The 22,188-nt window shown below is 39.6% G+C and overlaps 2 protein-coding genes across 3 annotated transcripts; both read left to right on the top strand.

Annotated features, from left to right (window-relative positions):
- Window positions 1-5,267: 5,267 nt before the first annotated feature.
- Window positions 5,268-8,395, top strand: LOC149012554 (DNA ligase (DUF1666)). Its single transcript, XM_089158849.1, has 6 exons — window positions 5,268-5,495; window positions 5,581-6,023; window positions 6,111-6,458; window positions 6,540-6,917; window positions 7,009-7,223; window positions 7,332-8,395. The coding sequence occupies exons 1-6, from the start codon at window positions 5,272-5,274 to the stop codon at window positions 7,578-7,580; spliced, it is 1,857 nt and encodes a 618-aa protein (XP_089014975.1). The 5' UTR covers window positions 5,268-5,271; the 3' UTR covers window positions 7,581-8,395.
- A 4,141-nt stretch (window positions 8,396-12,536) lies between these two features.
- RPL15 (ribosomal protein L15) lies at window positions 12,537-22,188 on the top strand. 2 transcript variants are annotated; one of them, XM_089158550.1, is made up of 5 exons: window positions 12,537-12,738; window positions 12,818-13,187; window positions 16,651-16,802; window positions 21,555-21,836; window positions 22,015-22,188. In XM_089158550.1, exons 1-4 carry the CDS (start codon window positions 12,661-12,663, stop codon window positions 21,795-21,797), a joined length of 843 nt encoding a protein of 280 aa, XP_089014676.1. In that variant the 5' UTR covers window positions 12,537-12,660; the 3' UTR covers window positions 21,798-21,836; window positions 22,015-22,188. The 2 variants fall into 2 exon arrangements, with proteins under 2 accessions (XP_089014676.1, XP_089014675.1); XM_089158549.1 differs by lacking the exon at window positions 22,015-22,188 and having other exon boundaries at window positions 12,538-12,738; window positions 21,555-22,001.

The following is a 22,188-nucleotide window of genomic DNA, read 5'->3' as shown; positions in this document are numbered from 1 at the left end:
ATGACACCGATTCGCAAATTCAAAGGCTAATCACATGTAGAGGTAAGATTGATCTTTACTCATCCATTTCAAGCTCATTTTTGTGATTTTTTATGGTATATTGTTTAAACCACAAAATCGGTGAGTCTAGGTTGAGAGGAATGGTTTTCCTACTCCCTAGAGGGATTTATGAGACCCTTTTATACGACTATGTTGAATCGGGTGTGAAACCAAGCATTTTTTACCGAGTAGACCGGGTGAGTCAACCGGCCGAGTTAACCGGCCCATTTGGGCTTAGTCAACCAGCCTAGTTGAGCTGAGTTGGTGCCCAGTCAAACCACATTTGAATTTTGTATAATTTGAATCTCGAATTAAATCTAATTTAACCCATTTATTTGTTACGTTAATTAGGTTCTTAGGTATTTGTTACTTGTGTGAAATTGTTGGACTTTACGCTTTAAAATCTCGATTAACAGTTGAGGGTAACATTTCACAAGTTATGTAATTGCATAGTATGTAATTCTTATAACTTTGAATGTCGATTGTTATTTAATGTAATGTGTGAGACTTTGTGTGATTACTTATTTAAATCGGTATTCTTGCTTACTTTATTATTGTTCCAATCAAGTGATGAATGTGATTATATGGTCGGTTATTTTGTTTGAATGAAGATTGTTGTTTTGTATGACTGTAAATTGGGGATTACCTAGCTTGGTGCTCTTGGCTTGAGTTATCAGAGGTTGTGTTATGGGACATTGTCCTCTGATGCCCCCAACACTTTTCATAGTCAGTTTGTGTGTCTAAATGCATTAGTTAAAAACCCTTTGAGTGCTACTATTCTTTCAGTAGGGGTATTGAAGCCGAGTGACCCATGATAATGGTGGACAAGGTCCTGCGTGCATCAAATAGGCCCACGGTTATCATGCAGTGGTATAGAGGCATGTGTTAGAGTGGGGCTCGTGGGCGCCCAAAAGATGACTTGAGTGTCATGAGGGGACATGAGAAGCATCCGCCCTAGCATATGTAAAATCGTAGATGACCACAAGTTTATGGAATGGTAGTCCAAAAGAAGGTGGCCAAGCAGTGTGAGGAACACCATTCCTAGGTGGAGAACGATACTAGACCAAAAGGGCTCATAGGCATGAGGGAAGGTATCCGGACCACATGAAGTGCGAGACATAGTGACTTTGCATTGGGTTAGAATAATCCTTGATACGCGCCAATCCCCAGCCTTGGTTGAAGTGACAAGACCCAACTACCGCAAAGAACCCAAAAGACGTGCTTTGAGTGTCGTGAGGGAGAGCGATGAGACCACCCAGAGGAGGCTAGTGTCATACCTTAATGCATGTCTACTATAGAGACCACAATTTTAGAGTTAAGGTCATATTTGCATGTTTATTCATTGTTCACATCAATATGTACTTGTATATGTTGATATGGGTGTATGTGAATACATGATGTATGATATGTTAATCTTACTGAGTTCTGTGGAACTCATCCTCTATGTATGTTGTCTTTTCTTAGACTCTATTGCAGGTTGTGATGACTCGTACTACTTGGAGAGTCTGCCATGGGTAGAGTCCTATGTGGGACCGGCAAGCTAGGACACCGATGTACATGACGCAACATGTGTGTGTGTATATGTGTGCGTGTGTGTGTGTGTGTGTGTGTGTGTGTGTGTGTGTGTGTGTGTGTGTGTGTGTGTGTGTGTGTGTGTGTGTGTGTGTGTGCATATGGAGTCTAGCCACTTCGGGGCTTAGGAACTCTTTTCATTGGGTTGGGATATTTTGCTTTCGCCACAATAACCCCTGACTTCCTTTTCTTTTAACTTTGGTTATGACGTTGTTTACTTTTAAGGATGATTGTAATAGCCTAGATTCACTCTCTTTATATTTTTGCTCTTGAAATATGCTATGTTGTGTTATTGTTATGGGTTAAGACTCGAACCTGATCCTATAGTGTTATCACCCCCACTGGTATTTCAAGTGAGTCCGGAATTGGCTGGGTGGGTGTGATATCTAGACACTTACATATGACTAGATAAAAGTAAAGGCACCAAGGGCAGTGGATGAACCACAACCCCAGGTTAATATGCATGCAATGCATAATCACCCAAATTCCCAACACATTACATTCACTACTATAATTCGAAATGAGTTGGATAATAGATAAACACAAAATATCTCCTTGCCATTTTTATCCGTGCAAAGTCTCACGCAATTCACAAGAAGATATTCGACATTTATCATAACATGAATTACAATCAATTCGAATACACAACATATATGAAATGTTGCCCTCACCTGTAAGTGACAAATTAGTTTCCAAAGCCCAAGAATTCCATAATGAAAGAATATCAATAACCCACAACTCACCTAGAAAACAAAAGGGTTAAATTAGGTTTTAGTCGGAAATCGAATTGGACATCAATAGGACTCAGGTTGATCGGGCAGCAACTCAGCCTCACTGGGCCGGTTGACTCAGCTGGTCACTCGCCCAGTCGACCGCCACCTTGGCCACAGGTGAAAACATTCAATTTTGAGCCCGATTCAAATGGGGGGTTTTCAAAGCTTCAAAAGGGAGTTGGAATACACATTCCATTCCAACAAAACCCACCAATTTCTTCCATCCATCCAATCAATCCACAAAATATCAAGAAAAATGCTTGAAAGAGGGGTTTTGTAGAACACACTTACCTCAACACATGATGAACCTTTCAATTCGTGTTTCGGCACCTTCAATCGCTCAATATCCACTCTAGGATCCTTCCTCTTCTCCTCTCCCATGAGCTTAGCCTCCGAACACACCAAAAATCTCGTTTATGAGGTTGGAGAGCAAAGATATAGGATTTTATAAACGAATTTTTTAAATTACCCCAACTATAGGCAAGGGGAGGGGGTCGAATACGGACCAACAACCCCAATCAACCGGCTCTATATCTTCTTCATATGAAAGCCGATTCTGATGGGCTTTAGAGGGTAAGAACCTCTAAACATTTCCTAATCAATGGTATACTTTATTTTGGCATTGAAGTCCTCTAGCATAAGTTTTCATGCATGCCAAAACCTCACTATGCCTTCCGAGCTAACTTTTTTTCTCCTCTTGAAATCAGTTAGGGTGGTCAGGACTTCTTCTAGTTATCCAAGTCTATAGATTCGATTTTTTCGAACTTTTGGGCTCAACTTGAATGGGCTGAAACTACCTTATACCAGTATTCTAGGTTCATGGACCTGAAACGTTGGGTTACCGAGTTAGGATTTTTAGGGACTTCACATCCTCCCCCTCTTAAAAGAAATTTTGTTCTCGAAATTGGTGTATCTGAGGCTCCAAAAAGGTAGGGATACTTCAGTCCCATGTCTTCCTCCTTCTCCTTCAATGTTTCTTCAAGAGTATGATTCTTTTGTCGAATCATCACCAACAAGACTAGCGCACCCCAAGGAAGCTCACTAGGTTGGACGAAACCCTTCCCTAGTAGCTCATTCAATTGACTCGTGACTTTTTTAATTCCATAAGTTCCATCCTATAGGGAGCTCCGGAGCTTTAGACACGAGAGTTGCTCCTAGTATCAACTCAATAGCAAACTCCAACTCTCTCTCTCTAAATGTAAACCAGACAATTCATCTAGAAGAACAGTCGTGAAGTCTTTTACCATCTGAAGATCCTCAATAGACTTTACTTCTTTCTTATCTCCCATGAAAGGACAAAGTCTAACACCGCCAATCCACTCTTCGACTTATAGTGTCATTGCCATGGTTTTCTCACCATGCTTCCCTAAATCACCTTGAAATCTAAATGTAGGGGCACCTTCAGGAAGAAACTAAACCTTCTTTTCTAAACAAGAGATAACTGGCTTGTGAGCTGTCTACCAATCCACACCTAGGATCACTTCAAACTCTCTCAAACCTAATATCAAGAAATGACGTTCACGATTTTACCTCCATTTTTTAACTATCGGGTTTTTTTTTTATTGCGACATATCACCATTCTACAGAAATCCCATATTGGGGCAAGGCCAGTAAAGCCCATGGAAGAATCCAGCCCAAAAAAGCCCATATTTTGACCCATACCAGTTTTGTTTTGATTTTTTTTTTTTTTTTTTTTTTTTTTTTTGTCTTTTCGGTTGAATGACACATTTTTGTTTTGATTGATTAATCATATGATATGTTTAATTACAAAGCTAAAAATCCCAACTGCCTCAACTTTGATTTTAATAATTGAGAGAAAATCCTTTATTATTCCGAGAAGGACAGCTGCAAGCTAGGGACGGCTCAGGTGATTGACCACCTAATGGTTGGGATTGCTTGCAAGTCATTAACATTAGCCTTAAGCTCAAAATCAAATTATCATTACCACTGGAAGTGTTACATCTGGTGCAACACATAAGGCAACCTTACCTTCTACATTTTTGAAGAGAATAACGGGCACAGAAGGCATTGTCTAATGTGTGCCGGACATTGTGGTCCATATCATTTACTTGGTTCTGATGGTCTTCTCTTTATATATCAATAAAAAAATAATAGTCTTCTTGGGACATCAGAACCATCTAAGAAGTAAAGAAAAGCCTGAAAAGGTGGAGACAGAGAAAGATGAGAGAAATTCGGTAAGGTGATCCAAAATGTGCTCTTTTTCCTGCCCATGGTTCTTGACTGATGCATGGGGATACATTGCAAAGAGCATGTCGGGAGAAACCTTAGTTCACAAGTTATTAGGGACTTCTTAATTTATTTTTCTAAGGGATGAGGAAAACCTAGGGCAGAGCAGAAGCACCTTATTTCACCTTTAAAACCAACATTTTCTTCCACAAAGAGGCAAGAATACTCTCTCATGCACACAACACTCACTTAGAACACCAAAGTAGAGCATTAATGAACCTAAATATATTCACCAACTTGCATAACACAAATGGGTTATACATAAAAATTAATTTCTATTAATGAAGTTTTGTGGGTCTGTTCCTCGGACTCTATTATGTGCGGAAGCCTTCAGTACTAAGTTTTCTCTTTAATGAAATTCCATAGGTACTCATAGACAAGGAGTGATGACAGCAAAATGGAGAAGGGGTGAAAAAGCGATGGAAACTCGAAATTTCCTCGGTCTTGCCACCTTAAAGGCAGCCAACAATGCTTATCCATAAAATACCTTCACAAATTTTCTGCAAAGGGCATGATGGATCTAACGGCTAGGAATATTTGATCAATGTTTTTGATTGTTCTGTGATGAGGATAGATTATAATAGGACATATTGGTCTTTCATTTAGAGAAGTTGCCATTTCAAGACAAAGGGGAACGTTTATGAATGGAATGCATGCTTTGAGTGACATAGCTTTTTCTTTCCCAAGAGAAAAGATAGAGTCGTTAGGAGTTGAGACTTGGGAGACTTCAGAGTTGGAAACATCAGTGATGTCGTTCTTCCATGTCTCTGATTCTTTCTACCTCGTTTTACTCTTCTTCTATGTCTTCTCATTCTTGCTTGCCAGGTTCTTCTACTATCTCTGCAAGAAGTACTCCATCCACAGGTTCGTCTGATAACAAGACTTTCAATTTCTGCAATCCATGTTTCCCCCTCCGTTTCTCTCTAACTGAGCTTTTTCTCTTTTGCAGCACTTATGATGAATACCAAGCTTTGGATGAAGATGATGAAGAAGAAGAGGAGGAGGTGGAAAAACAGAAGGAACAGCAGGCCTTATATACAGTGGAATACACAGAAAGAGATGATCTGGTTGCCGACATCATTCTTGGCGGCGATGCCTTACTGTTCTTACCACTCAAAAGCACCCAGAAGGATGAGCTTCTCCCAGAAGAAGATATGATGGAGTCAGAGAGCAGTGTATATGAAGACCCTGATGAGACCTTTGGCCCAGATGAATATCCAATTTCTGACTCAACTGCTGCAAATTCTCGGTGTAATGCAGATGTTATGGACGAAGAACACCTTCTCACAAGGGACAGTGATTCAATTGATGGGTCTTCAGTAGAGTGTGTATCACCAATGGAAACAGACCCAAAAGAAAATGGCTCTGTAGCTGATGATTCAACCTTTGAAGGTAAGTATCTCTGTTAGTGTCTTTGTGAAGTTTCTTGTATTGGACTCGACATTGAAACGTCTGGGTATTGATTTTTTTGTTTCACAGAGGGATACATTAAAAGCGATGAAGCTGAAGCTGACACGGGGAATGTAGAGACAAATTTCTCAGAAGACGAGAAGTTTCTGACATTTGCTCCTACACAACTGGAAACCAAAAAGCTTCAACCAAAAGCAGAGGATACCTATGGAGATTCATTTACAGTTGGATCAAGTTCTAAGAGTTCTTCTGAATGGAGAAGCTCCATGCTTTGCAGGGATTCAGGAACAGAGGATCCCTTCTCATCCTCATCTCGAAGGAGCTGCCCGAACTGGGAATCGTATACTGTGTTTCGAAAATATGATGAGGAGATGATGTTTCTTGATCGAATTAGTGCCCAAAAGCTTAATGAAACAGGTAATTGATTAACCCCAGCTTATTTTTATTTTATGCTACATTTTTAAACTTATTGTCTGATATTTCTAAACCCATAATTAGAATCACTAAAGGGCATTGAAGTATGTCCAAGATCCATCTCGCAAAGGATAGTACATAAGCTCAATCCCAAGAACAGAAGATCAATTGGGGTGACTAGAAACCCATACCATGAATTGGAGAGTGCTTATGTTGCTCAAGTTTGCTTGGCATGGGAAGCTCTTAATTGGAACTACAAGAGCTTCCAGCGCCTAAGAGCTTCAAGAACAACCCAAGAAGATCCAGGTTGTCCTGGCCGAATTGCGCAGCAGTTTCAGCAATTTCAGGTCTTGTTACAGCGATTTATTGAGAATGAGCCTTACGAGTATGGAAGGAGACCTGAAGTTTATGCTCGGTTGAGGATTTCTGCACCAAAATTACTTCAAGTTCCTGAATTCCGAGGTAGTACTCAATGAAAGTGGTATGTTTACAATTATTTAGTAATGATTGATCTCTAAAAGATTTCGCGATATGTTTTCTTGATTGGTTATAGAGACAGAAGAGGAACAGAAAGAGGAGGGCTTTGGTTCAAAGATCTCATCACCTAGGTTCCTCAGAATAATGGAGGATGGGATTCAAACATTCATGAATTTTCTCAAGGCAGATAAGGAGAGGCCTTGCAAGATTATTACAGAATTTTTCAGAAGGAAGAAAAGCAATTTAGTTGATACTAATCATCTCTATATGGTGAAGAAGGCAAATAGAAAGGTAACTCACAATCTCCTCTTTCCATGCTGTCTCAAACTTTAATTAAAGGCAATAACATTCTCTCTACTTCTCTCTTCTTACTTTGTAAGCTTTAAACTTAATTTACAGAAGAAGATGAAGCTTAATGATCTGCGCCGCAGTAATAAATGCTTGAGGAAGAAAAAGAAGTTGAAGCATGATGAGGAGATGGAGATACTGATGGGTCTGATAGACCTAAAAGTGGTGTCCAGGGTATTGAGAATGTCTGAGATCAGTGAAGAACAGTTAAGTTGGTGTGAGGTGAAGATGAGTAAAGTAAGATTGTGGGAAGGGAAGCTACAAAGAGATTCCTCCCCACTTTTCTTTCCTGCACACTAAGACTTCCACGATGACTAGATCATGAATGTGCATGGGAGGGAATATACAAGTTACCCTTTTGTAAATACTGAATAAAAATGGTAATGGTGATCCAAAAATCGAAGTTACATGTGAGGGTGACAGAGATTTGGAATCCATGGAAAGAAAAGTAAAGATGATTTGTCACTTTGATCTCTTGAACAGAGAAAGTGAAAGGGGAGATAGCATAGACAAAGTAAAGAACAGGGGATAGAGACAAGAAACATGGGTAGCTTTAGCTTTCTTTATCTTTTTAATTTGTGGGAGTTTATCTAAAACTCCATTTAGAGGTTTGAATTGAATCAAAAGAAGAGATGGACAAAGCTGACATTTTATGCATGCAGTGGAATGAAAAGGGAAGCACATGGTACACTCAAAGGAAGGAAGAGATCTCAAATGGGCCCCTCTTATTTAAGGAAGGAATCAAGGAAAGGAGACCATAAGCATTACTTAATAAATAAAACCAGGCACTGCAAGAAGTATCCGGATAGCTCTGATTTTGATATTGGTAGTTGAAAAGTTTCCTGTAGCTAATCTTGAGATACTTTGACTGCAGAACTCTATATTTTTTTTTTGGATTAATAAACATTTTAATTTTAGTGCTATACCATGAAACATTTTTATGATGTTCATGAGAATCCCAGATGTTAGGCATGAGTGTGGATGAATTGAAGCTTGGGTTTCATATGGATTGCTTAAGATAATTAGATTATAAAAGTGACCATGCTGATGCATAAACAACTCAAGTCTTCCTAATCAAATTGGCCACTTAATAGATAACCAAACCCAAATACTGATGTTGTTTAGTGTTGCCTTTCCTCTTTTCAATCTTTTCTTTCTTTTTGCTTTTCTAACTTAGTTCATGTTGGATGTTCTGGATTAGCAAAAAGAAATGTTATCTGATGTTAATAAAACTTAAAGATAAATGCCGCGAGATGAGTCATTAATGGTTTTCTTTGTGTTTGTTGAGTGCTAGAATAAGAATGTCATTTCACTTTAACAAAAGATCTAGGGCTATATACAGTCCTCTTTTGCTCTTATAATCCGTCCCCTCTGTCCTTGAAGGCTTCTTTATCTTTTCAGCCTCCCTTGTTGTATCTTTCAAAGAGAAAGTGGGATAAAATGAAAGAAACTGTTCAATGTCCTTTTGTTATGTGTATCTTGAATTCTTGTACCTTTTTTCAAACATTTGTTCATCCCTCGAAGCCGTAGAAGCCAAACCCAAATGATGAAGCTGGGGCAGAAATTGCCTTTCCTAGTAGGCTAATGAGGTAAACCCCTAAACCTGGCGGCCTCTTTGCCCCTCCCTCAGCCTTAAACCAACCTTTCTTTTTCCGATACCCCAAACTTCAGTAAGGCTAACTAATGAGTGCAGGGTTGTCCATGCATTAGGGTATGAGTGCAGAAATGCCCTTTCAACTGTTGTTCCAAGTATTCGAGCTAAACCCCTACAAGTGCTTCTAAACCTTGCTTTCCTAGCGCAATGAGGCTAATGTGGATAGATCTCCCCCCACCTAAAGAAAGCAAGTATGAGTGCAAGATCATGAAAAGCGGGATCGATGCTTATCTGAATGATTAGGTCTCGCTAGTAATTTTGATTGCGATTTCAGAAGCGTGACATTACAGAGAGCATGACCCAATTGAAGGAATATTACTTTCTTTTTCGTTTTTTGTGTATACAAGAAAGCATTGTTTTGGGGAGGGGGTGTTGGTATTCCTGCTAGCTAGGGTTTTGGATAGATTGAAAGGAAGCTATGTTGTTTGATCTGGACATTCTTGAGGGATCTTTATTGTATTCTTCTTCGATTACGTAACAAAATATCTTCAACTTCACCAATGGACATAGCACATGATATTGGTATATCAATTTGATGCATCCGTAAAACCGTTTAACCTTTAGATTCTTTAAAGTTGGCCTGCAAAATCAAGTTAGAGATGGCCCAACCGCAGGCCACCTCCGAAGGCTAAGTTAGTAATTAGAACACCATAGAGCTTTGGCTAATTGCAGAGCTTAATTGAATAATGCTAATGGAGGGAAAACAATTCAGTCCCCTTCACTATATGTCATCTCTTAGTTTATATAGGATTTACCTGTTGCTCTTGACCGTTAGATCGATCCTTGCCCTTTCTTTATGGCCGCCCGATCAAAGGGTTATTACCTTTCTTTTGAAGTCAATGGAAGTTACATTTTGTGACACGATCATGGATCCCGAATTTCAAGGGATCACGCTTCTTTCTATAACCATTGAAGTTCCTTCCTCTTCACGTTAACTGATGGTTCAACCATCGGGCCAGTCCCTACCATTGACCTAACCATGGTCAAACCTGGTTCAAGGTTATCTTGTTTGTATCATGAGCCCCCCAAGCCAAGCGATCGGGAGAAGCCCCCTAGACCGATTGCTTGGCTTGTTTTGCTTGATCACAATCATTGTTTAGAAGGTTAAATGTCCTCCCGGTTTTGGAACTTTGCATTTATTGTTTTACTACGCTACGAAACACTCATTGAGCCACCCTTGCGCATTGTTTATTACGCCCTTTGATGCCATGTGCTTGTGAAAGTCAAATGCCATCATTACACTTCTTTCTCTCGAACCATCTCATGCATCTAACCATTGATCTTTGATTGATCTCGTCCATTGAAAACCATATACTAATTGTTGTTTGTCCTTATCCATTGATTTGAATCAATCTTACTCATCATTTTGTCCCTCGATAAGTTGTCCCAGTTTTTGGTTGATGTCAGCCAAGTCCCGATCTATTTGCACTGCCCAAGTGCCTGTTGTTCAAACCCTATCCCTGCCCAATCGTTGAGATGTCGCCATGTGCGTTCACACTCCACGTTGGAGCCTAGTGAGAGTTCCAGTTCAACTCCCCTTTGCATGATCTTGGACATCCTGATCATCTCTCCTAGGCAACCAATCCTCCTTATTCTTGATCGTTCTTCCCATACTCCTGGTGGATCTTGGTTTCTTTCTTGCCGGAAGTTCTGGCCCTTGGTCTATTTTCTATTTCTTTGAGGAGAACACCCCTTGATTGGAGAATTTCTTCTCTCGATCCTTCGTGCTTGTCCTCGAGCTTCTTCCCGATCATGAAGGTTAGGTTGTCTTGGAGCTCCTAGGCGTGCTGCATCTCCAAAAATTGAATTTGCATCTGATTCATCTACTTCTAAATGACCGGAACCATTCGAACTTCATCATTCGGGTCATTGAGGTGAACTCCTCCCCCTGCTATTTCTTCTTCTTCGCGGATTTCTCTTTCCCAAACACAACTTCCTTTAGGAGGGTTTTCTCCTGGAGGCGGATGGAGATTTTGATTCTGATTCCTCATAATTGTAGATCTAGTGTCCACTATGCATTTTTGAAGTGTTTCCCACAAACGGCACCAAATGATGCGTCCAAAAAACGTTCAACCTTCAAATGCTTAAAAGCTGGCCTACAAAATCAAGTTAGACGTGGCCCGACCCCACGGTAGGGTGGCCACCTCCAAAGGCTAAGTTAGTAATTAGAACACCACAAAGCTCTGGCTAACGTTAATTGAATAAGTTATAATGAAAACGTTAATAGAGGGAAAACGATTTAGCCCCCTCCATTGTGTGACATCTCTTAGTTTATATAGGGTTTACTTGTTGCTCTTGACCTTTAGATCGATCCTTGCCCTTTTTTTTTTTTTCCCCCCTTTTTTGTTTTTTTTTTTTTTTTTTTTTTTTTTTTTGTTGTTTCTTTTTGTGGCCCCCTTCGGGCCCCCCTTTTTGCGGGCCCCCCTTTTTTTTTTTCTTGTTGAGTTCAATCCTCTTCAGGCGATGGTTCACCACGGGCCTCTCGACCATGGTGCCATGGTCGAACTTGGTTCAGGGTTATTTTACCTATATCACAACCAACATAAATCCTTACATAATTTTTTTATTTTTTATTTCTTTGCATGCTTCTTCAGTGCTTATGCAATACCCATTGTTATATTCAACATAGAGAAGAGCTTGAAGCTCCATGCATTGCCATTAAACTTGAAATAGGAGCTCAACTGAATGCAAACTAAGTTCATTATAATTGGTAAATCGACAATATCTTTCTTTCCTATATGACCTTCTCAAATCACTATCAAAACTGGTTTGGAAATTAATTTCTCCTGTGGAGATGCGTCATTAAGAAACTAACCTAGATCAACAATTATGCACAATTTATTGTCCAACTATCTCCTTGTATAGGTTTCCATGCAATTATTTCTCTTAATCCAAATATATCTCATCGAATCCTCCGCCATGTATAATAACTCTTGATTATGTTCTTCTACAACGACGTGGTTGTCTTATAGACTCTGGTTGCCTTGCAATTATATGAGCTCTATTATAGGTCTTGAAACATTGTGTATTAAATGTAAGGATATCAATGTATGTGGGCTCAAAATTTGTGGACTTAAAACAATTATATGTACCTATGAAATCCAACCAAGTGGTGGATTATCTAGCTACGAGGGCCCTCTCAATTATGAGCTACATGGCTATTAGAAGTGTACTCAACCTCGTACCTTACTACTGTCTAATAAAATTGTTGTTCAACCCCCAAAAAAAAGAAGGCACTAGGTATTCCATGAAAATGGTGCTTTGAGCATCTTAATGTTCTTGAACAAGGACATGATGTTGGCCTCCATCATTCCAATTTTTTGGTTCGTAATTGGATCTAAAATTTTGTTTGGGGTCCTTACCAAAAATATTTGTCTGGCTGGGGTTAATTCTTATTAAAAAGCTTTCCGATATTAACATCAAATGTGAGTTCTTTTGCTTTTTAATGATGGGCCTAGGTAACTGGGTCAACTAAGGGGAGTTGGGTTTAGGCCAGTTCCTTGGCTGAGTAGGCCGGTTCTATAAACCATGGGCCGACCTGAGCTTCCGAAGTCCACAGGGTTTAACTTTCTTTCGTGTTTCCTCATGTTTACCAGTTTAGGATTAGATAGATGGTCTGCTCTCGGGACAAAAGGAGTTTAAACTGATAACGTTTTATGAAATTGACCCCAAAACAAGCTCCCTATCCATTTCAGAGAGCTGTGCTTGCTCAACTGCAGTTCTCGGATGGCTTCTCTTCTCTCTCTTTCGTTGCCTTCACAGTCCAGAGTTGCTGTACTTCCTCAGTTATGTTCACCATTCAAGGTAAGAATGTCACTTATTCCCAAACTCTTCGAATTTTCCATTTCCCAACTTAACAATTTTACTGTTATTGTCTTTATAGGGTAATCCAAATAGCCTCAAAACAAGCTCATTTCAGATTCCAGTACTCAAATTTCAACAAACAAAGAGGAAAGAAGGCAGATCAGTGGTAGTTCTCACCCGGGCTTCTGATTCTTCTTTTAATGCTGCTGCTGCTGCTGCTGAAGCAGCTTCTGGCGTTCGATTTCGGCTGGACAATCTTGGGCCACAGCCCGGCTCGAGAAGGAATGATAAGAGGAAAGGGAGGGGTCATGCTGCAGGTCAAGGTGGTAGTTGTGGGTTCGGGATGAGAGGTCAGAAATCGAGGTCTGGCCCTGGTGTTCGCAAAGGTTTTGAGGGAGGACAGATGCCCCTTTACCGGCGTATCCCAAAACTCAGAGGCATTGCTGGAGGTATCTTCTTCTCTTGGTGGCTTTGATTTTTACTCCTTTTATGAATTTTTTAGTTATAAAAACCTCGAAGTAAAGCTTGGGATGTTTGGAACCTATGGATTTGATTCTTGGAATTGAAGAAGTTCGAGATAATGCAGACTTCTTAGGTTTCACTCTTATCAATTGTTACTTAAAGTAACATATTTTAGTGCTAATGCTTATGGCTGTATAATTGAATGTACCGTTTTCACATCCAAACGCAAATTTTTCATAGACAAGTCTATATTTGGTTCCATCCTCTTTCCTCAAATGTTGTTGGTACTGTCACAATGGTGGCAAATAGGCTTAGTCAACCTATTGACGAATTAGTGTAAGTTCATTATCTGTTTTTATTTTTGTGAAGAGAGGAGATTCTGACAAAATTGTAGAGGTTTGACTTGGAGCTAAATGTCAGGCTTGGGTTGTTTTGTCTTGCTTTTCTTAATTGTATGTTAATGAGATTGCATAGTGGAAAATTTTGAACCAGAACAATTGTGAAAAATAAGCATTAGCATTAGGTTGACAATTGTAAAGAAATAGAGGCCAACCTTTTGGCTATAAATAGAGGCCCTTATTGCACTCTTTAGCATAAAGGCTGCGGAGTTAAAAGCCATAATTATTGTGCATTCTTTACAGCCTTTTAGCCTCCCTAATATCCAAATCCTTTAGATGATCCATTCCTTCTTGTGAAAGAAGGTTGAGGCGTAGATCTTAATGTTGAACATGGTCTAGTAGAGGCTTATTCATTAACTTGCATCCATTCATTTCAAGGGAAGTGCCATGTGTAAGGTTTTCTAAGTACTTGAAATTTGATTTTTGTTCTTATTTCAATTTATCTGTATTTGGGTACTCTTGCCCAGAAGCAACAATTCTGTAGGGTTCTCCTGCCCAGAATCAAGGATTTTGTAAAAGTTGTTGTGTTCCCACTTCCCCCACCATACTGAAAGAGAACACATTAGTGAATTCCTTCTAGAGGTGCTAGAAGGAAGTGGAGTAGATTCAATTGAATCAAACCACTATAAATCCTTGCGTCTTGTCTACTTGCTTTACTTCCAAACTTTATTTTTTTATTGTTAATTATTTGCAACAACATGCAGTATTCACTAGTTTCAACCTATTCACCCCTCTCTAGATTGATTTTCAGAGCCTTTTTCCCCTAGTAAGACAAGAGCTAGAGCTTAAAGTTGAAGATAATGATGAAGAAAGTAAAGCAGCCTACAGTGACATGGGTAAGACCATACTTGAAGATTTTAAGGAAGAGTTTCAACATGCATTTTTCCCCCCTTTGGGTGATAGACCACGTTGGAGACATAAAAACTTAAGACAAGGTTGCAGCTCTGATAGCGGATATGATTATGGTTTAGGAAGACTTTGTGATTCACATGAACCTGTAAATATTCAAACAGTTGTTGAGAAATTCATGGTGTTTGTGATTCCACCTAACTACTTGATCAAGAAGGATTCTTGGGTTGTGGATTTTCTTTTATCATCTGCATGCTACATTGACTACACTGTCAAGATAATTGTATTTTTAGACTTAAGATGCATGCTGCTCCAGAAGTGTTCTTTCTAAACCAATATAGAACTTGTGGATAAGTTCTAGGAACTAACTAGAAGATGAATGCCTTGCAGGTTTGGGAATTGCAGAATTCCTATTCCCTGTGGGAATCCTATTCATTGTCAACTGTGGAGTTATATTTAAGAACACTTCTGTTTTGGGTTCCTTCTTTATTTTAATCACTTTCATTTATTGTAGGAATCTATAGTTGCAGTCCTGTTATGAGTTGTCTTCCTTTCATTATGTCAAATTTAGGTGATTTAGAACCTCATCTAGAATCTTATGGAGAGAATGGTGGACATTGATGTTGAAGATTTGAAGTATGCTAGGTGATGTTAAAACCTTTCTCTCTATTGGAATGAGTAATCATTTGTATGCTTGCGCTTCTAGCAGGGGGAATCCCAAAATTCCAGAATTTGGGCTTTAATGGGATAGTTTGAAGTTTGAACTCTGACCAAGGATGCCCACTATTTCCATTTTGTGAATTTGGAACTAGTGGTTAAGCTTGTTCATCGTCTGCTGCACCACCTCCACAGTGCAATATCTTGGCCATTTCAAATTTGCTTTTTTCTCCCGCTTGTCTTTGGCTTCCTCATCTACCATATCTACCACAGGCATCACCCGTAGAGGATCTTCCTAATTCAAATCCAGCATAGGGAGCTGTAGTTGATTTTTTTAATCCCTGACTTTCATTTTAATTCTATAACTGACTAGTTCTGGAGCCAACCCATAAAGTGGATCTATTGTGGGGAGAGGCAGGTTAGTTCAGGACCTGGTTCTTGATGCTTAACCCTGGTTCAAAACTTGAAACCATCTCATGATTGGGCATCAAGCTGATGGTGGTTGCATTTTTTAGTTCTAAAAAAGTAGGTTGTCAGCCACTTGTTTCATTTGGTATCTCTGATTCAGATTTATAGGTGCTTTCATTTTATTCCCTCCTGGTTCTCTAAGTGGCCTATTGATGTGTTAGAAATCTATTCTTCTACCCAAGGTCTTATTATGGAAGATATGGAAGACAGTCTTGGATAAAGTATCCATTTCAATTATCTTATTAGTGGATTTTCAGATGGTTGAAAGTATATGTATGTTAGAGAGGATGGCACAAACTTGTTGTGTTTGGTATTCCCCACTCATGTGGATTTTCTAGCAGAGGGAGGAGATCATCATCACCATTAATGGTCTCAAATGATCTTATGATGTGTGCTGAAAGTTAGATGACCATGGCCTGAGCAAGTGCTTAGGAGTATTGCTTCTTAGTAGCTTGTTCAGCAGGGAAGGGAAGGAGGCAAGAGCTATCCAATGAAAATTGCAAAGAAGCTCTATTTTCCAGACAAAGTGTCCAGTTCATCAGGAGACCTTGATCTTTCTTTTCCCGTCCATGACTGCTTATTTGGTTGGTGTTTGGTACAGCCAAAGGCCTGGCTCATTAGCTGTCAAGCTTGGTGTTAAATGGAGTTTTCACAGTATGTGGGCCTTTACCCTACCTGCCCTTAAGCCTGTTTTGGAGATTTTTTTTCATTAAAGTGTCTTCTGTCATTGTTTATTATGGATTTTACTCAAAGCCCTTACAGATAAATTTTCTTGGTTATCTTCTTGCAACAGATCTCCAATATTCTTTCAAAAAAAATGTCTGCTTTTATTTTGATGCTCCATGACATTTTGGATTTTTAATGGATGAGATATAAATATTGTTTTGAGTCTCTTTTTGTGTAGATGTAAAAACTCAGAATGTCTCTCTTCCATTTTATTCTGTAAGCTAATGGTACTTACAAATCATTCCCCCTTGCCTCCTGCCTCCTTAAGAAAGGAAGAAGAAAAAGATGCATTGGTTGTTTATTTACTTCTGTTGAAAATTCATCATGTTGACATCTACTTCCTTTCACAAAGGCATGCATGCGGGGCTGCCGAAGTTTGTTCCTGTGAACTTAAAAGATATAGAAGCTGCTGGTTTTCAGGAAGGGGATGAAGTTTCACTAGAGTCCTTGAAGAAGAAGCGCATAATCAACCCATCAGGAAGAGAAAGAAGGCTCCCACTAAAGGTAACAGTGCTAGCTTTTCATATCTAGACAAATCATTTGTCACCCTTAAGTATGCTACATGAAATTGCTTTTCTGGTAATATGCTTAACAACGAACTTGGATGCCTTAGACAAAGGTAAAGTCCTGACTCAACTTTGATACTGCTATGATACTTCCTGAAATTGTTATTATAAACTGATTTGTATTTCAAATAGCTTTGTTCAAATTAACATCAGAAACATGCGTTCAGCTTCTTCTTTTTTTATTCTCTTTTTTTTTGGGGGGGGGGGGGGGGGTTAGAGCTTAGTATATGTTTCCTACAAATTTGCCATCAGAAAGTATATAGCTGCTAATATGTGATTAGACCAAGATTTGTGTATAGCTAAAATAGCAAAAATTGTATGCAGCTGCAACTTTTTTTTTTTTTTATTTTTAATTTGATGCCTTTGTTTCTGTTGTCATATGGGTGCAAGGTAGAGTTATAGGGTTTAATTTAACTTTTCCTTGAGGGTGTATTAATAATTTCTACTCTTTATCACATGGCATAAATATAGAGGACTTGTCTCATTGACATAAGTTCTATTTTCTCCAAATTATTCTTGGCATCAGATCAAGTGTTTATATTGGGATGTGTGCTCCAATGTCTGATGACTTGGCATTGTCCTTCCCTGCCCTCCCTCTCTTCCTTTTTTTTTTTTTCCACATCTCATACCCACTGCCCCCTGTGCCTCTGCCTTCTTGCTTCTTCAACCACACAGGTCGACTGCCTTCCCTCCACCTCTCTTTCTTCTCTATGCCTTAGTCTACTACCTCTGCTTGCCCCTTCTCTTCTGCTCCCTTGGTTGGGAGTATTTCTTTTTTTCGCCCACCAAGGGCTTTTGCTTTGTCACATGAACTAAGTCCTTTGCTGTGGTAATGTTTTTTTATGGTGATTTTTGTTGGGGAGAAGACACCTAACTGTAAAGCTTTTCTATAGTATATTGTACTCCTACTGTATACTTGTATTCTATGTATTCAGTCAGTAGGTTCATACATGTACTTGCTATATAGAGCTGAGATCATTAATAAAAGAGCAAATTATGTGTATTCTTGAATAATCTCATTTTTCAATTATTCAACCATTTCATTTTACCAAGTTCAACATTAGCCAGATTAGTCAACATTTATATGTTTCGATGCAACAACAAGATCTTATTTGCAACAAATAGTTTTGTTGGTTGGTTAATTGGTCACATTTTGTTCATGAAATGGGTTGGATTGGTATTATTTGAGTTTGCAATCAATTATATCTACTACCCCTAAAAAAAATCAATTACAAATGCCCCCCCTACTGTTAAGGATTGGGTTTAAGTGTGATGTTATCATCAAACAAATACTTAAAGTACCAATCTTGCCCTTCTTTGTTGGATTCCTGTTAAAGTATTGGATCCCCCTGTTATCCCTTGGATGATGAACAGGTGGTCAATTTTAATCCAACGGTCACCAAATCCCAAGCTTTCCCTCTGCTGAAGATAGTATGGCACCACCACCATTTCTCTGTCTTTCTCTCTTGTCTTCTTCTCTGCCCAAGCCAACCAAACCATAGCCCTTTTTTATATCTTTCAGTTAGAAGCTTCAATGCTTTTAGGCTGCATGAGTAAAGAACAGAATCTTTCAGATTTCTTTTTCTTCACCTTAGGGGACAGTAGCGCCTGTTTGAGAAAGGAAGCAGAAAAAGCAATACGACATGGCGATTTAGAGATTGTAGTTGAAGGGTGGGGTTTGCATGTCAAAAATCGTGTTCAAACAGATATGCCCCTATTAATGGTTCCTCCAACGATGGATCATACAGTATGAGACCTTTTTAAACCACATGCCTACTACATGGAGCCCTTGGTTTGTACATATACCCTTTGCTGATGAAATGCCACAAACACAAAAACTTTGCCAAGAACAGAGAGGACTGCTGTCTCTCTAAACCAGGGTGAATGGAAACCATGGTCACCATTTATATTCTCTATCAATGTTACAATTAGAAAGTAAGCTAGCTGTATTGAAAAAGCTGAACTCCTAGACTTTTATGATCACCATATAAGCTGGCAGAGCCAAGATCGTCTGCAGAACAGCGAAACCATTGATTTGTGTGGGGCGGCATTTCTTAATCAACCCTTGTTTCTTTAATCTTCACTTTTCTAAACTGAGATTTTAAAGATGGTTTGGTTGGCTAAGCTTCAATGCCTTTTCCGATGGTTTGGTTGGCTTTGGGAAGAGAAGGAGATAGAAATCGTGGTGCTGCCGTACTGTCAGAGCCAAAGATGAAGGTGGCAGAGGGAAAGGATGGAAACCTTAAAAGGTTGGGAATTTGTGAATGTTGGATTAAAATTGACCACCTGTTCATCATCCAAATGGTAACATTAGGATCCAGGACTTCAATAAAAATCCAACAAAGAAGGGCAACATTGGTACTTTAAATGTTTGTTTGATGATGACATCACCACTTTACCCAAATCCTTAATAGCAAGGGGCATTTGTAATTGATGTAATTGATTGCAAAGCCATGGAGGGAGTCTATATGTAACTTGCTCTTAATAAAATTTTCATTCACAGAGTTCTATCAGGTATTCATCAAATCTTCTTGCTCCTGCGAGCTTCTGAGCACTTCTAGAAGTTCTGAAATTCTGCGTTCTTGGTCCTGGATCTTGCAACTTCTTGCTGTTTTTATGTTGTTCTGAAAATCTGCAATGGCAACCTCAGCTTCAATTCCTGTTTCTGCTGCATCTGCGTCAGCTTCTGCTCTCTTGTACATAAGCGTACTTCAATTTTCTCTTGTAGTGAGCTCAATTTCTTCCAGTGCGTAGAGGTCATAATCTTTTAGGGTAAGTCGACAGTACACTCCCGAGACCGTCATCCTCTGTTTCTGCTTCGCTGGATCCTGCCTCTGGTTTGGCTGAAATGTCTGATTCCTCTGATCTTGCTGACCTATGGGATCACCAGGATCAGCTCGTCTTGTCTTGATAACTTGCCTCTCTTTCCAAAGAGATTTTACCTTATTTAGTTTCAGCGGGAACTTCCTTTGAAGCCTGGAGAACACTCGCTCAAGTTTTTGCCCCTTCTCAGCAACTCAGCAGAAGCGGGCAGCATCAGCCCTATAGCCTCCATAGAGCAGCGTGATACGGTACACTGCTTATGTAAACTCCAAGAGACAAGGTGTGAACCAAGGAAGACGCCATGGCCACTAGTAGAGCGACTATCATCTGGGCTACCCGCCCAATCAGCGTTGGAGTAAGCAATGAGCAATGTAGAGGACTGTGACCCAAAAAATAAGCCCATAGAAGTACCACTTAGATAGTTGAATATACACTTCACCGCAGACCAATGAACATCTGTAGTAGCTTACATAAATTGAGCAACTCTACTAACAGAATACATATAGTACAAGAATACAGTAGGAGTACAACATATACTATAGAACAGCTGTACTGCCAGGTGCCTTCTCTCTAACAATTTCTCTTTTTTCTCCCAGTACTTCTGATCAATAGTCATGTCTGATCCCCTGCATCTTCAGTGATGGAGGATGTTATTCAACTGCGTGAATGCAAGCCCTTCCTTGTTTTCTATGAACTCCATCAATCTAAATGGGAGTATTTAATTGATGTGGACTTGCTCATGTTCTTTGTCGTTGGTTTCTTTGTTCTTTCTGGCCATGTCATAGGAGCCTCTGTGAAGCCTCTTGCTGCTTTGTTGACTCTAATTAAATTGATGCTGCTGGAGGTTTGTTTATGGGCTACCTCAATTTTATTGATCTGGCAATTGCTGAAGGCTGTCTTCTTTTTGATAGTAAGGAGACTTATTCAAGGTGGACAATGATGCTTAGTACTTGGATATTTGGAGGACAGTCCATTAGCTACAGCAGGAGTTGTATTCATACCAGTATTATAAATACTTTGAGTGGACGATGGCAGACTTTGGATTTCTATGGGGATCCGCTATGATTTGATACAAATGCACTTGCCTTTCACAAGTGGGAGGACGAGCTCCCACTTGACTGGTATGACTATGGAGTATGATAAAATCTAGCCTATATTCTTACATGGTGACCCTTTCCATGTCTTGAATAGGCTTACTCTATTATGTACTCCGGAGAGAGCTACCATACTGTTATACTTCACACTGTAGTTGTCAAATGATCTATTCTTTAATACCAACCTCCAAAACCCTTCCTGTGGGGTTCTTCCCCCACCTTTCCAGCTCTTCTGCTTGAGCCGCTTGACCCTTCTAGTCCTGCCAGTTCTTTGGTGAAGTATGCCAGGAGCAACATATATGGAACACTGTTAGGCCCAACCTCATTGGAGTAGCTTTGGCAGTTCCATCAGGGTTATCAGCTCTTCTCTTCACTCTCAAGGGTTGTCTGTAGATGTGATTGCTGGAAAGTCTTCATTTATTTGGAAGATTCTAGTAGGCCCACACTGCAGAGATCAGACTGATGAGCAGAGCATTAACATTGTTGCACCTAAACCACTAAATGTTGCATATCGTAGGAAAATTATTGATACCTCATTTTGGAAACTCTTGACAATAGAAGTGCTTGAATCCATTTTTATGTTCATGCATGTGTCTGCATACACACATTGCACGCTCATATTAGTACGATGTATTATCTGGTAAGATGGTTTGCTGACAAAATCATGGACGCCTAGTTATCTGCGCATTTCACAATTGGCATGTGAACATGACAAAATGTCAACAACCAATGACAAATGTTGGATGATGCTCACATATGTATCTTCCTCACAGATTCTAGGAGAGGGAGAATTGTCAATGAAACTGAACATAAAGGCTCGTGCCATATCAGATGCAGCAAAAGAAAAGCTTCAAGCTGCTGGTTGTTCTTTGACATTGCTGCCTGGTCGAAAGAAGTGGGTTAAACCATCAGTTGCTAAGAACCTTGCTCGTGCTGAAGAATACTTTGCCAGAAAAAGAGCTGCTTGGGCTGAAGCCGATCCAGCCCCTGCTTCAAGTGATACACCGTCCACTTGAGACTCAGTTCATGTCGAAAAACCCTCTCCGTAAAACAAGGTGAGGCCTAACCAAATCAGTGGATGCCTGTACTTCTCTTTTTATGTTTTGTCCCCTTCTTCCCATCTTTTTCCTGCTCTTTGCTCAGCTTTTTATGTTTTTTTTATCATGTATCTGATTCATTCTCACAAGTTGTTTTGATTAAATCCAATATGAGATTTGTTTCATGTCTGTACAGCCACATTCTGAAACATGAACATTGTAGCAATAACTGAGCCATTCTATACCCTGCAACAAGGATATAGTTCACGGTATCACATCTGTAGCAGTCTCAGCTGATACCAACATGGTCAAAACTAATGTTGTATTTATTTTACTGTTTTACCGTCCCCTGTTTCGATACACCAGATAA

Source organism: Hakea prostrata, chromosome 6 (genome assembly GCF_041222555.1).
Source record: "Hakea prostrata isolate BN-2017 chromosome 6, UWA_Hpros_2, whole genome shotgun sequence".
In the NCBI taxonomy this organism is placed as follows: domain Eukaryota; kingdom Viridiplantae; phylum Streptophyta; class Magnoliopsida; order Proteales; family Proteaceae; genus Hakea; species Hakea prostrata.
The sequence above is the reverse complement of the archived record's forward strand: the minus strand, read 5'-3'. Positions and strand labels throughout refer to the sequence as shown.